Source organism: Staurois parvus, unplaced genomic scaffold (genome assembly GCF_062004578.1).
Source record: "Staurois parvus isolate SC_StPar_1 unplaced genomic scaffold, SC_StPar_1.0 ptg000129l, whole genome shotgun sequence".
In the NCBI taxonomy this organism is placed as follows: Eukaryota; Metazoa; Chordata; class Amphibia; order Anura; family Ranidae; genus Staurois; species Staurois parvus.
This window is the reverse complement of record NW_028317925.1, coordinates 2,819,353-2,832,607: the sequence shown is the minus strand read 5'-3', so window position 1 is coordinate 2,832,607 and position 13,255 is coordinate 2,819,353. Positions and strand designations below refer to the sequence as shown.

General features: G+C 43.2%; 1 protein-coding gene across 7 annotated transcripts in view; it reads left to right on the top strand.

The window, feature by feature from the left end:
- Positions 1–13,255, top strand: part of LOC149466447 (E1A-binding protein p400-like) — a 223,006-nt gene that overhangs the window by 134,924 nt on the left and 74,827 nt on the right. For all 7 annotated transcript variants that reach the window (XM_089672447.1, XM_089672452.1, XM_089672451.1 and 4 more), the window contains 2 exons: positions 945–1,088; positions 1,172–1,318. In XM_089672447.1, coding sequence (XP_089528573.1) covers positions 945–1,088; positions 1,172–1,318 — 291 coding nt within the window. The remainder of the gene's footprint in view (positions 1–944; positions 1,089–1,171; positions 1,319–13,255) is intronic.

The following is a 13,255-nucleotide window of genomic DNA, read 5'->3' as shown; positions in this document are numbered from 1 at the left end:
ACACTGTCTTTTCATTTACAGTTTTTTTGCAGTTCAGTAGACATACAGTAGGTGGTCAGACGAAATGTTTAGAGATGGAGATGAAGTTTAGCTTTTGACTTGACAAATAGCCAAAATATTCTTATCCATGAAGGTGCTATTTAATCTGCTTGTTTTGGGGAGAGGAGTAGTAGACTTGAAGCAGTTGATTCAGTGGTCAAATCCTTTCCCTACATTAACGTTTCCAGCTATTCGATTATGTTGTAATTAATGGGAAACATTTTTGGTTTAGGGTCAGCTTTTTTTTTTTTTTTTTTTTTAAATAAAATCTGACTTCAAGTTCAGTTCTTTGGTTTTATTTTACTGATAAACTCCTCGGAACAATAATGGATTTTTTTTTGTTCTGCCTGTGGGCTGACTGAAAAAAATCAAACAGATTCATCTATCCATGCTAAACAGTGAGGATGGACAGACTCACCCCCTGAGGCTATTGTACACTGACAGCCACTGCTGCCAAACTGCTGAAACTGGCCAAAATGGAATAAGTGTATGGCCAGTTTAACTTCCGATCAAAGTTTTTATTCACCGGTGCCTGTCTGTATAGTTTCATTGTGTTTGCTGGGTGGACACCTCCTAAGCTAGTGTTATCTCAGGGGAGCAATTAGCGATGTCTCAACTGCCTTATGGACTCCCTAACAAACTAGATAGGGGCTCAGGCAAGCTTTTGATTTTACATCATATCATATCATAGCTGTCACTGAATCTAAATTGGCAGGTTCAGATAATGGTCATCTAAAGTCAATGGTTTTATGTGGAATATGGACATTAAAATAATGGGTATATGGGTTGGGGCTATATTATGTACGAAAGAACATCTGGATTCCATCCAGAAGGAGTTCTTCTCTGTAAGCAACTATTTACTGAAACATAGGCCAGTGATTGTAAATTACATTTTCTTTCCTTAGCAAACAATTCATGAACTGTTTGAGCTTTACTCTCCACTTGAAGACTCAGGATTTGGAGTAAAAGCAGAAGAATTTGTAATGCTTTCACAAGACCCACCTCCAGCAGAAACAATTGCTACAAAGTTTGCCAAGCCATTCATTGAGGTACAGTTTAACAGTGAAGTTGATTTAGCCCTTTGTAGTGAATGTTGCCAGCCTCATAAAACATTTTATTTTCAAATATAAAGGCTTTGAAAAGCATTGAACTTGGAGGTGAATTGGACATGGAAATAACAGAATTAGAAACAAAGAGAGATAATATGGTCACAGCATCAGATGGCTGTCACAAAGAGGAGACATCAGAACTGACTGAGCTGGCTGCAGTGGTAAAACAGGTAAATATTTCTATCTATAAAGTATTAAAATCAATGTCTGATTTACAGCCACATTTAGATAAGCATTCTTTATAAAGATGCAAAAGAATACAAAAAATAAGGTGTAGATAATGTATGTCATAAACATTATACACACATGTAATAAAAAATGCTGTACATTTGTACAGCTTACTTGATCAACAGTATTAAAGAGGTATACATAGCAATTTTACATTTTTAGTGTAGTGAAATACCATCATTTGATAGAGATGGCAAAATAGGAATAGGTGAAACCTAAATTTAAGTAGATATAAACCCTCAACTGAATGACCTTTAGTTTCTAAAGCAATATGTATTATAAACAGCTGCCATTTTCACATATTTTCATCCTCTGTTGCATCTTATTCCTGCTGCTCTCCCCTCATGTACTTGTAGTAATTTTTCTTCCCACGTGCCTGCAGTCCAGCATTTCAGACATAGTTGCATTGAATTTCTGTGCTCAGAATTCCTGAAGGTGTCAACAGTGGCTCATGTCTGCATAATGCATGTTAAAATGACCACTTTTAGGCCCCTTGCACATGGAAGCATCTAGCTGCCGTGCATCCTTTCTGGCGTTTTACATGCCCAACAGAGACCGGTAGACAGTCCAGCTGTACTACAAGCAGCCTATCGAAGTTTATGGCAGGCTGCAGCTAGATTAAGTTGAGTGCTGTACCGAGTGATCCTTGCATCTCGGGCCCTATGGGCTATACTGCCACCTACAGGAGGGCAGGAAACTTGAAAAATTGTAGACCAACCCAAGATAACCACTCATACTACCAGTTTACCTCAGTTTTTTTTTCTTTGCTAGTATCTTAGGAGGATGAACATCTTTTCCTCAGCTCTGAAGGGAAAAGTTTGCTAGCACTTTTCTTCATTTTTTTTTCCTTAATAAAAAAAGGTCTTCTGTGTATTCCTGCTAGAGCTGTGGTTTATTATTGAAGCTATTCAGCACAGCCCATCCCCAGCTTGGCTTTTGGATTGCGGGGAATGGACCCTATAAAAGGACTGGACATTGTAGCAATAGCCTGTAAATTACCTTTGGGCTCTAAGTTCCACATAAAGTGCTTTCTAGACCTTTTTCTGATAATAAGTTAGCCATAGATCACTTTCCAGCTGCCTCTGTGCTTGCCCTGTCTTGGCTGACTTACTCTGCTCTCTGCAGGTTCCTACCACTGAAAGGGCTAATTTTGAGGGACTACGTGTCAATGTCATTGCATGCACTTTGTGCTTTTTTTCTGCCATTCAGCATTGAGGAGGCATCATCCCGCTGCTGCTCCTGCATTGCAAAGAGCCTCATAGACCTCTGATCTCAGGTCATTCCTACTGTTTGCCCACAGTGACTTTGGTCACTTTGAGCCATCCTACCAATTACCGTCTACCAGCTGTCTGGTTTTCATGAGTACACGAGGCCTTGCCGTGTACCCTAAGCTTTAGTTGCTTTATTACTACATAGTCATAACTTTTGTTTCTAGACACAGGGGACAGTGCCAGTGCAATAAACTACCCCAGCTCACAAAATTTGTTCAGTGCCTTCTTAAATCACTGATATCTGCAATCTAGAGTCCAGATACCCTGAGATTATAGGTTTTTCTTCCTTGTCATTGGAGATTTTCCTCAGATTCTTTGAGTTGGGCCAGGTCCCCTGCCTTCTCAGCCAGGGTCTCTTCTATAGCCACACAAGATTCTATTGCCCAGATTACCCAGTTTTTACCAAATTTAGACTGCAGAGGTTCTATGCATGCTCTGACACCCCCTCACTTTCTGATTCAATAGCTGATTTGCCTGCAGCCCTAAAGGCATCTTAGCTGTTGCCTGCAGTGACCATTTCTGACTGATTCTGAGTCACTGCTATCTCTTCCTAATATGATTTTCTTTGAGGAGTTTAAGTCTTATGTTATTACTCCAGGATTTAAAGAGACCATTTTGGCTCTTATTGATGCAGTACGTGATACTCTAAATCTGGCAAATCAGCTTGCTGTTTCTAGTCTTTCATAGCTCTTTCAGCTACAAAGACCTTTCCATTGCACATGATGTTCGAGATATTTCTGTGCGGGAATTGGAAATATCAAGTCGTGCCCTTGGCCCCCCTCAAACACTAACTGGACTTGTTCCTGTTTGGAATAGATTTTATTAAACAGTGGTCCACACCCACTGTGAAATCATCAGAGGCTAACCTTTACAGGAAAACCAGTAGGACAGGTAGGAGAAAGTTTTTGCTTTCAAGAATCATGCTCATCAGTAGTTGAAATCCCTCTTTGAAACCCATTTCGTGCTGGCGGGACTGGCCACAGCAGTTGATTCTTTCCTGTGTGTGGGGCAGATGTCTGGTGCCTTGTGTCTCAGCTACGATGGCCTGCTAGAAACATCTCAACTTGTCTCCCATATGGGTTTTTTTTTCAATACCTATGCGCAGAGCACTCTGGTTTAAGTGGTGGCATGCAGACACTGCATCCAAAGAGCACCTCAACCCTTTTGATCTTTAGGGACAGTGCCTCTTTGGACCAACTTTTGATTTTATCATGAATAGCACTGGAGGCAAGAGCACCCACCTGTCTTGGTGTAAGAGGTCTAGAGAAAGGTTGGCTAAGTCTCCTCTGTCTTTTTCTGCTACTTTTGTAGTAGGAATACCTAGGCTTCCCAAACTTGGTCCTCTGGCCACCACCAGGTCTGGCATAAAAAGCCTGCTAAATCATCAAAGAAACCTTCATCAGCATAAAGGTGTATCCCACTTTCCTAAGTGGGAGCTTCAGCTTACTTACAGACTCCTGGGTAGTTTGCACTTCAGGCAATTAGATTCAGAGAGTGATATTTCAGGATTACAAACTAAACCTTTGCCCCAGCTTTTTCTTCAGTTCCTCACCTTGAATCTTCCTGTGTCACTGCACAAACTAGAAGGCCTACCTTAGCCCCTTAGGGGTTTCCTGGACCAGGGAGTAATTTTTACAGCTCCCGTGCTGATTCTCAGGACCTGGTCAATGTTTTCTCTCCTAGAGCAGGGTCTCCAAACTTTCTAAACAAAGGGCCAGTTTATTGTCCTTCAAACTTTAGGAGGGCTGGACTGTGACCCGTGGGAGTCAAAAATGCCTGGTGCTTGGTGGTCAGTAAAAGTGAAAAAAAAGTTAAATAGCGCCTGTGGTCAGGAATAATGTGCCATCATTGGTAGTAGAGGGAGGAATAGTGTCCCATCATTGGTATAAGTGGCAGGAATAGTGCCCCATCGTTCGCGCCAGTGGAATAAATAGTGCCTCATCATTGGTATCAGTGAAAGGAATAGTGCCCCATCATTGGTGTCAGTGGGAGAAATAGTGCTCCAGCATTGGTGACAGTGGGAGGGATAGTGCCCCATTATTGGTGTTAGTGGAAGGAATAGTGCCCTCATTCGTGTCTGCTAATCCAAGGCGGTCTGCGTGTATGGGTTTGTATCTCACCCTCATCATCTGAGATTGATTTTTTTCTCCCAAGGGTTTGTCCTCATCGACATGATGGTTTGTCTCCACCAATTCCCAGGGTGAAGGGGGGGGGGTCGCCTTCACCGAATTCCAGGCCCGTGGCCCGCCCTATTCCTTAATCAGTGGGTCCGCGGAATCCTTTTCTCTGTTTGTGAATGAGAACTTCACCCATTTCATCTGGACAGATTTTTACTCCCAGTGGTTCTCGGTTCCTGGGATACAGGTTCACTGATCCTGGTCTTCAGGGATTAGAATGCCTGCGTGTGGGTTCACGGGTCTCATGTGGGCTCTGGTTGCTCGGTAATAACCTCTCTGCACAGGGAGATTACTTAGCTTTCGTAGATGTCTGGGGCGCTCCCTGCACATGCCCATTTTCACAGGGCTCCGGCGTTTCCTATGTTTTGCTGTCAGGGACTCACATTATCAATTTGTAGCGCTGCTCTTCGGTCTGGCCCTCTCTCCCCAGATGTTTGCCAAGGCCTTGGGACTGGTACTAGCTTTACCGAGACAATGAGGGATTGCTTACCTGATTTACTTGCTTCTATGTGCAGAGTTTTGTTCACCCCTGATGGATGGTGGGGAGATCACCATGCATTCTCTACAGGACACTGGTGGCTCCTGAACTTTGGGTAGCCTGTGTTGACCCCAGCTAGGGGCTGATGCTCGATTCGGAGCAAGCCAAAGAGTTCCTCCCGTCAGACAAACTCCAGAAGCTCTGGTCAGCAGTCTGGCAGCTCTTGCCTTTGAGGCCTCATGGTGGCTACCTTCAAAGCGTTTCTGTATGCCCAGTTCCATGGTAGAATCCTATTCAAATGTTGTCCCTTGGCGGACGTGACAGATCACTGGTGGTGCCATGGGATCAGTACGATCTACTCTCCATCTTTCCACACCCTTCATCTGTCTCTTCACCTGCTGCACAGGATAGAAGCCAAAGGAAAACTGGGCACTCTGGTGGCTCCAGACTAGCCTCGCTGTCAGTGGTACATGGCGGATGCCTCTTCGGGAGGACCTTCTGTCCCTGGAAAGCTTGTATTGTTTGGTGCACAGTTTGGGGTCCACCCTTGCTCCTTCTCGGTGGTTCTGGTGTTGGTCCTCCTCCACCGTGGTGTGGATCAGAAGCTTGCTTTGAGTATGATTAAGTCTCTGCTCTGGCTATTTTTTTTCAGCATCCCTTGGCTGCGCATTCTTTGGTTCACACATTTATCTTGGGAGTTCGACATATCTAGACACTATTGTTTTGGCGCGGCAGGTGTTGGAACTGGCAGCTTTGTTGGTAAGCTGCCTTATCTGTTTTGCTCAAGGTGGTGCTTTGTTTCTTCTGAAGTGGTGTCAGAGTCCAATTGAATGAGGAAATTGTCCTTCCCTCCATGTGTCCTCAGCCGTCGCACCCTACTAAGGTGACATTGCACTTCTCAGAAGTGGTTTGCATGATTAGCGTCTACCTCTCTTTGACAGCGCCTTCCGGAAGTCTGATTCACAGGCAGTCTGAGGAAAGGCATGGCAGCCTCTTCTGCCATTATTTTCTGTTGGTTTCAGCTTATGCCTTTAAGGGGCAGGAACCTCCCTTGTCCATGACGGTGCACTGTACCCAGGCAGTTAGCACCTTTGCAAAGTGGCGTCCTGGCCGTTTGTGCACACGTTTAAAAACTTTTATAGGGTTGATGTGTGGCAACTTTCGATACTTGTTTTAGGAGCAAAGTTTTGTAGGTGGCTGTTTAGGATTCTTGGGCGACCCTTGGGAGTGGTTTGGATTGTTTCCAGGTTGCCCTGGGGTTTTACTTCATTAGTTGATTTTCCCACCCCTTGTTGTGGCACTGCTTGGTCATGGATAATGAACAGAGGCTATGTCCGTCAATGAATGTAACAGAAAATGGGATTTTTTTGTTACTTACCATAAAACCCCTTTCTCTTGAGTTCACTGATGGACCCAGCACCCACCCCTCTGTGGAGTTTTTTCCGTTGACGCTGCTTTTGACTGACTAGGTTGCCTATTGCAGAGAGGGGGTTTAACCGCCACCCTATAGCAGAAATACTGCCTGGTCAGGAAGGTGGGTAAATCCTGTGGAGGGCAAGTGGTTAATACCCAGAGAGGATTGCCTATTGGAGGTGATGAGTATTTTTCTGCCTAGTTTCCTACTCTTGTAGGTGGAGCTATATAACCCTGTTTGGGTTCGGATAATGAAGAGAGGCTGTATCTGTCAGTGAACTCAGAGAAAGGGATTTTGCAGTGACAAAAACATTCAGTTTCTTCCTTTTGGGATAAAGGTTTTACATAAATGAAAGCTGATCATTGTAAACAGCCCTGTCCATGGAAAATGTTTTGTCTCATTCTTCTAACTGCTGTGTCTGCAGGACAGCTTGTTCTTTTGAAAAACAACAGATGTACTGGTGAGATCACCAGGCTAAAATAAAAGAGAGAAAACCTGAAAAAAAAATATTCATCCATTACATCTAAGAATTGGCAAGCTGCATTATACACTGCTCACAAAAATTAAAGAAACATTTTTTTATCAGAGTATAGCATCAAGTCAATTAAACTCCTGGGATATTGATCTGGTCAGTTAAGTAGCAGAGGGGGTTGTTAATCAGTTTCAGCTGCTTTGGTGTTAATAAAATTAACAACAGGTGCACTAGATGGGCAACAATGAGATGACCCCCAAAACAGGAATGGTTTTACAAGTGAAGGCCACTGACATTCTTTTTCCTACTCATCTTTTCTGACTGTTTTTCACTAGTTTTGCATTTGGCTAGGGTCAGTGTCACTACTGGTAGCATCAGGCAATACTTGGTCCCTACAGAGGTTGCACAGGCAGTCCAACTCCTCCAGGATGGCACATCAATATGTGCCATTGCCAGAAGTCTCAAGAGCATTGAGGAGATTCCAGGAGACAGTCAGTTACTCTACGAGAGCTGGACAGGGTAATAGGAGGTCCTTTACCCATTAGCAGGACTGGTTTCTGCTCCTTTGTGCAAGGAGGAACAGGATGAGCACTGCCAGAACCCTACAAAATGATCTCCAGCAGGCCACTGGTGTGAATGTCTCTGACCAAACAATCAGAAACAGACTTCATGAGGGTGGCCTAAGGGCCCGCAGTCCTCTAGTGGGCCCCGTCCTCACTGCCCTGCACCATAGAGCTCCATTAGCATTTGCCATTGAACACCAGAATTGGCAAGTCTGCCACTGGTGTCCATATCTATGGAGGGACACACAGATCTCTACAGGCTAGACAAAATGGCACCCTGACTGTCATTAGGTATCAGGATGAAATCCTTGGACCCATTGTCAGACCCTATGCTGGTGCAGTGGGTCCTGGGTTCCTCCTGGTGCACGACAATGGCCGGCCTCATGTAGCGATAGTATGCAGGCAGTTCCTGGAGGATGAAGGCCCCCACACTTGCCTGTCCTAAATCCAATAGAACACCTTTGGGATATCATGTTTCAGTAAATCCGACGCCGCCAGGTTGCACCTCAGACTGTCCAGGAGCTCAGAGATGCCATGGTCCAGACTTGGGAGGAAATACACCAGGACACCATACGTCTTCTCATTAGAAGCATGCCCCGACGTTGTCAGGCATGCATACAAGCATTTGAGGGCCATGCAAACTGCTGAGTACCATTTTGAGTTGCTGCAATGAAATTTCAGCAAAATGGACTAGCCTGCTGCATCATTTTTTCACTTTAATTTTCGGGGTGTCTTTGAATTCAGCCCTCTGTAGGTTGATAATTTTCATTTCCATCAAACGATGGGGCATCCTTACAATTTTAGCAGTGTATAATTAATGTTTGCCTTTGGGTTTAGTATTGCTTTAAAAATGTATCTACGTGTAAACCACAACACACAGCCAGTATTTGGCTTTTATCTGCAGGCAAAACTTTCTTTTTTTTTTCTCCATTGAAGTACATAAGAAATCCTAAACCTTCAGGTTTTACTGCTGTCTACAGGAGGATTGGACACTGACAAAAAATGTAAACCAACCCAGGATAACTCCTCCTCCTTCTACCAGTATTCATCAGATTTCTCTAGTGTCCTAGAAAGATGTCTTTTCTTCAGCCCTGCTGTGCTACAGACTAACTTTATTTTCTTGCTAGCATGCAATTTTTAAATTCTATTTTTAAATTCTTTTGGAATTCTTCTCTGCTGTATATCACTGCAGGAACCTTTTGTCTTCTATTTCAGCTCTCTGGCACAGTCATCCTAAGTCTGGCTTTTTGGTTGCTGCTTCTGGACCCTGCTGGACTGGATGTGCCGGGAAAGCTTGTAAGTGACCTTTGGGCACTAGGTTCCATGTGGGGTACTTTTCAGACTCCATTCTGGTCAAAGTTGACTATGGATTGCTTTCCGGGTCCAGATCCGTGGACATTGCCACAGTTCATGCCCTGTCCCTGAAGACTTACTTTGTGAGTAAGCCAGTTGGGCTGAGAGCTACTTACCTCATTTACTTAGGTTGGTGTGAGTCATTTTTGCCCATTTCTTGGCAGTTTTGCCATGGAGGGATTAACGCAGTGGAAATGAGTGCTGACATCACCCTCTGGATGGAGTGTTGCATGTGCATGCTTCTTCCTCACCATATAGCATCAAGGAAGCATCTCTCTGCTTCTGCTCTTGCTTGCAAAGATCTGTGTGGAACTTAAACCTTTGATCCATTCCTGCTGCCTGCCTAGAGTGACTTTGGTCATCCCCAGTCATCTAATCCTCACCTACTACCAGTTGACTGCCTCTTGTGGGTACCTGAGGTCTTTCCTCTTACCCTAAGCCCATATTGTCTTACCACTACTCCATCACAGCATGTCTTTTCTTGACACTGGGGAATAGTCCCAGTGCACTGGGTGCCCCCAGCTCATACTCTACTAAAGAGCTCCAGGGCTGCTTGCAGAATGCCTACTGACAGTGCCAATGTCCGTAGCCTGGAATCATGTGATCGTCTGCTTTTAGAGTCTATCCTGTTCTTTTTGGCTCTGTCATGTACAGTTGTGTTCAAAATAATAGCAGGGTGTTGAAAAAAGTGAATAAAGCTTAAAATCCTTCTAATAGCTTTTATTTCCATACACACAAATGCATTGGGAACACTACACATTCTATTCCAAATCAAAACATGAAGAAAAATATATCAAATTTGTGTTGTTCCTCTAAACAAAATTGAAGAAAAGTGAATATTAGACTGTTCAAAAAAAAAAAAAGCAGTGTTTGTATTCTTCTTTACAAACTCAAACATTCACTATATAAACTGAAAAATGTTTGAAGATTTTGCTTTCCTTTGAATCACTTAATTAATATTTAGTTGTATAACCACAGTTTCTGAGAACTGCTGTACATCTGTGTTGCATGGAGTCAACCAACTTCTGGCATCTGTGAACAGGTATTCTAGCCCAGGATGATTGGACTACATTCCACAGTTCTTCTCTATTTCTTGGTTTTGCCTCAGAAACTGCATTTTTGATGTCACCCCACAAGTTTTCTATTGGATTAAGATCCGGGGATTGGGCTGGCCACTCCATAACGTCAATCTTGTTGGTCCGGAACGAAGATGTTGCACGTTTACTGGTGTGTTTGGGGTCGTTGTCTTGTTGGAACACCCATTTTAAGGGAATTTCCTCTTCAGCATAAGGCAGCATGACCTCTTCAAGTATTCTGATGTATTCAAACTGATCCATGATCCCTGGTATGCGATAAATAGGCCCAACACCGTAGTATGAGAAACATCCCCATATCATGATGCTTGCACCACCATGCTTCACTATCTTCACAGTGTACTGTGGCTTGAATTCAGTGTTTGGGGGTCGTCTGACAAACTGTCTCCGGCCACTAGACCCAAAAAGAACAATCTTACTTTCATCAGTCCACAAAATGTTGCGCCATTTCTCTTTAGGCCAGTCAATGTGCTCTTTGGCAAATTGTAACCTCTTCAGCACGTCTTTTTTTCAACAGTGGGACTTTGCGGGGGCTTCTTGCAGATAGCTTGGCTTCACATAGTGTCTTGGAAATTCGCTTTAACGAATTTCTCCTTACCGTGAGTACTCGCAGTTGGATGCGCAGAAATCCCCCATAAAGCTGTGCGAATCTCGCTTACCACGACTGCAGCTAAACTGCACGATTCCTGCCCATCCAAATGGATTAGCTCTGTTGAAATGTGGGGGTGGAGCTCCGTTGCCCTAGAATGATCACACGACACTCTAAGGCTAGTGTTGCAATTCACATAAGGGCCGGTTTCAGACTCAGCCTTTGGTTTTATTACAAATACACACATGCCCCCCACATGAATAAAGTCAATCCCCTCCCACCGAACAATGCAATGGGGAGTGCCTATACACAGGATGTACATTCCGATTGGAGCATAGCCTTTCCTATTATCTATCATTGGTCTTCCCCCATGAGCCTTCTGAGGTCATATTTCCCAGCTCCTAGCAGTATGTCCATTCCCTGTACAAGCAACCCCTAGAAATATCAGTCTGTACCTGGATGGGCCCGATACGATCTTTATTAAAACACATCCATCCAAGATACAGTTCAGGTCGGTAATGGGTTGTAAGATATGCATAAGCCTACACGTGGAGTTCACACCGCTTGGCGCCTTGCGTTATGAAGCCCATGTGGTACTATGCTGCTGATATGTGGATACAGGCCCGCGGTTTACTGCCAGCGGCATTCGCATCGAATGCCGTGGTGGTATACACGCCGGTCTATAAGCGCAGATCCGCCATCTCATCCATTACCGAGCTGAGTACTGTAATACATACATTGTACATGCGCATGGCCCAATTGCAGCCTTCAGAGCTTTAATTAAGCCACACGAGAGATATATGAATAACACGAATATATGACACATTTAAAGTTCGACCAACAATACAAAATTTCCATGACAATAGGCGTCTTCTAATTGTAACAGTACTCACAGGTAACTTTAGACCTTCTTTGATCTTCCTGGAGCTGATTGTTGGCTGAGTCCTTGCCATTTTGGCTATTTTTCTATCCATTCGAATGGTAGTTTTTCACTTTCTTCCACGTCTTTCAGGTTTTGGTTGCCATTTTAAAGCATTTGCGATCATTTTAGCTGAGCAGCCTATCATTTTCTGCAATTCTTTATATGTTTTCCCCTCTCCAATCAACTTTTTAATCAAGGTACGCTGTTCTTCTGAACAATGTCTGGAACGACCCATTTTTCTCAGAATTTCAGAGAGAAATGCACTGTAACCAGCATGTACAACATTTGCTGCCTTCCTTCCTTAAATAAGGGCAATAATTGCCACCTGTTTTTCAAAGAATGACCTCACTAATAGAACTCCACACTGCTATTATTTTGAACATGCCTCTTTCAATTAGTGATTCAATTACACAGAATCAGCAGCATGCATGTCATGACTGTTGGTGTCTGTTGGATTTCTGTTACTCTGCTACACCTGCTAGTAAATTATTTGCCATGTAGAAATATCATTTCTACCAAAAACAGTGATTGATCAGGTTAGTGATGTCTGACTGCTATTATTTTGAACACAACTGTATGCCTAGACACTCTTTTTTCGCTAAAGTTTTTTCTATTAGACTTTATGAACCAGTTCACCCAAATCTTTGCTGACTTTGATTGCAGTGGCCACATGTGAAAACCAAGAAAACTTCGTCTTTAAAGGAGAAAACAAAAAACTCATTAATCTTTAACATATTAAAGTCATTTTCCAGTATTTTTCAAATCTGCAGCTTTTATTTAAATAATACCTGCCAATAAGGTTTTTGTTCAGGCATTTCCTGTTATGAGGTGACAGTGCTCTATCCCTTGTTCCCAGTTGCTCTTCTACATCATCACCCTGATATATGCACCCCCATGTACACGTTGCACAGGAGTGTTCCTGCTTTATCACCATCAGGAAGCTGGTCCATAGAAATGAGGCTGTTGGAGCATGTACATGTGGAAAAGAAGTGGCTGAAAGAGACTGGAAGAGATTAGCAGCACTAAGATGGAACAAAGGATGAAAATATAAGGTGGAAACCATATACTTTTAAGAAAAAGAAACATCGCAGTTGTTTATGGTGCACAATGCACAGAACAAACCAGTTAGAGCTCATTCACACCACAGTGCACACTTTGGTATGCGTTTCAAATTGCGCTACACTGCAAAAAAGAAAAAAAAAATCACGGCAATGTATTTTAAAACTATACATTACAGTGCTTTTTTTTTACTTGTTATTACTATGTACTGCAGGAATTTCTGCCTTGTTGCAGCGCATTAAAATGTGTTATGCTGCACAAAAATGTAGCCTATCCTATTTTTATAGCACACACAAAAGAAGCATTTTGGTATGAACTAAAACTGTATCACATAAGGCTTTTTATCACTGCATTGGGCAACGCAGTCTAATATTGTTGACTTGAACAAGTTTGGGTGTACATCTACTTTAAATTAAACAAACAGCCAGAGCACCAAGAAACTCTCCCTTGGAATGGTATGTGTACATGTGTACTTCTGTGTATGAAT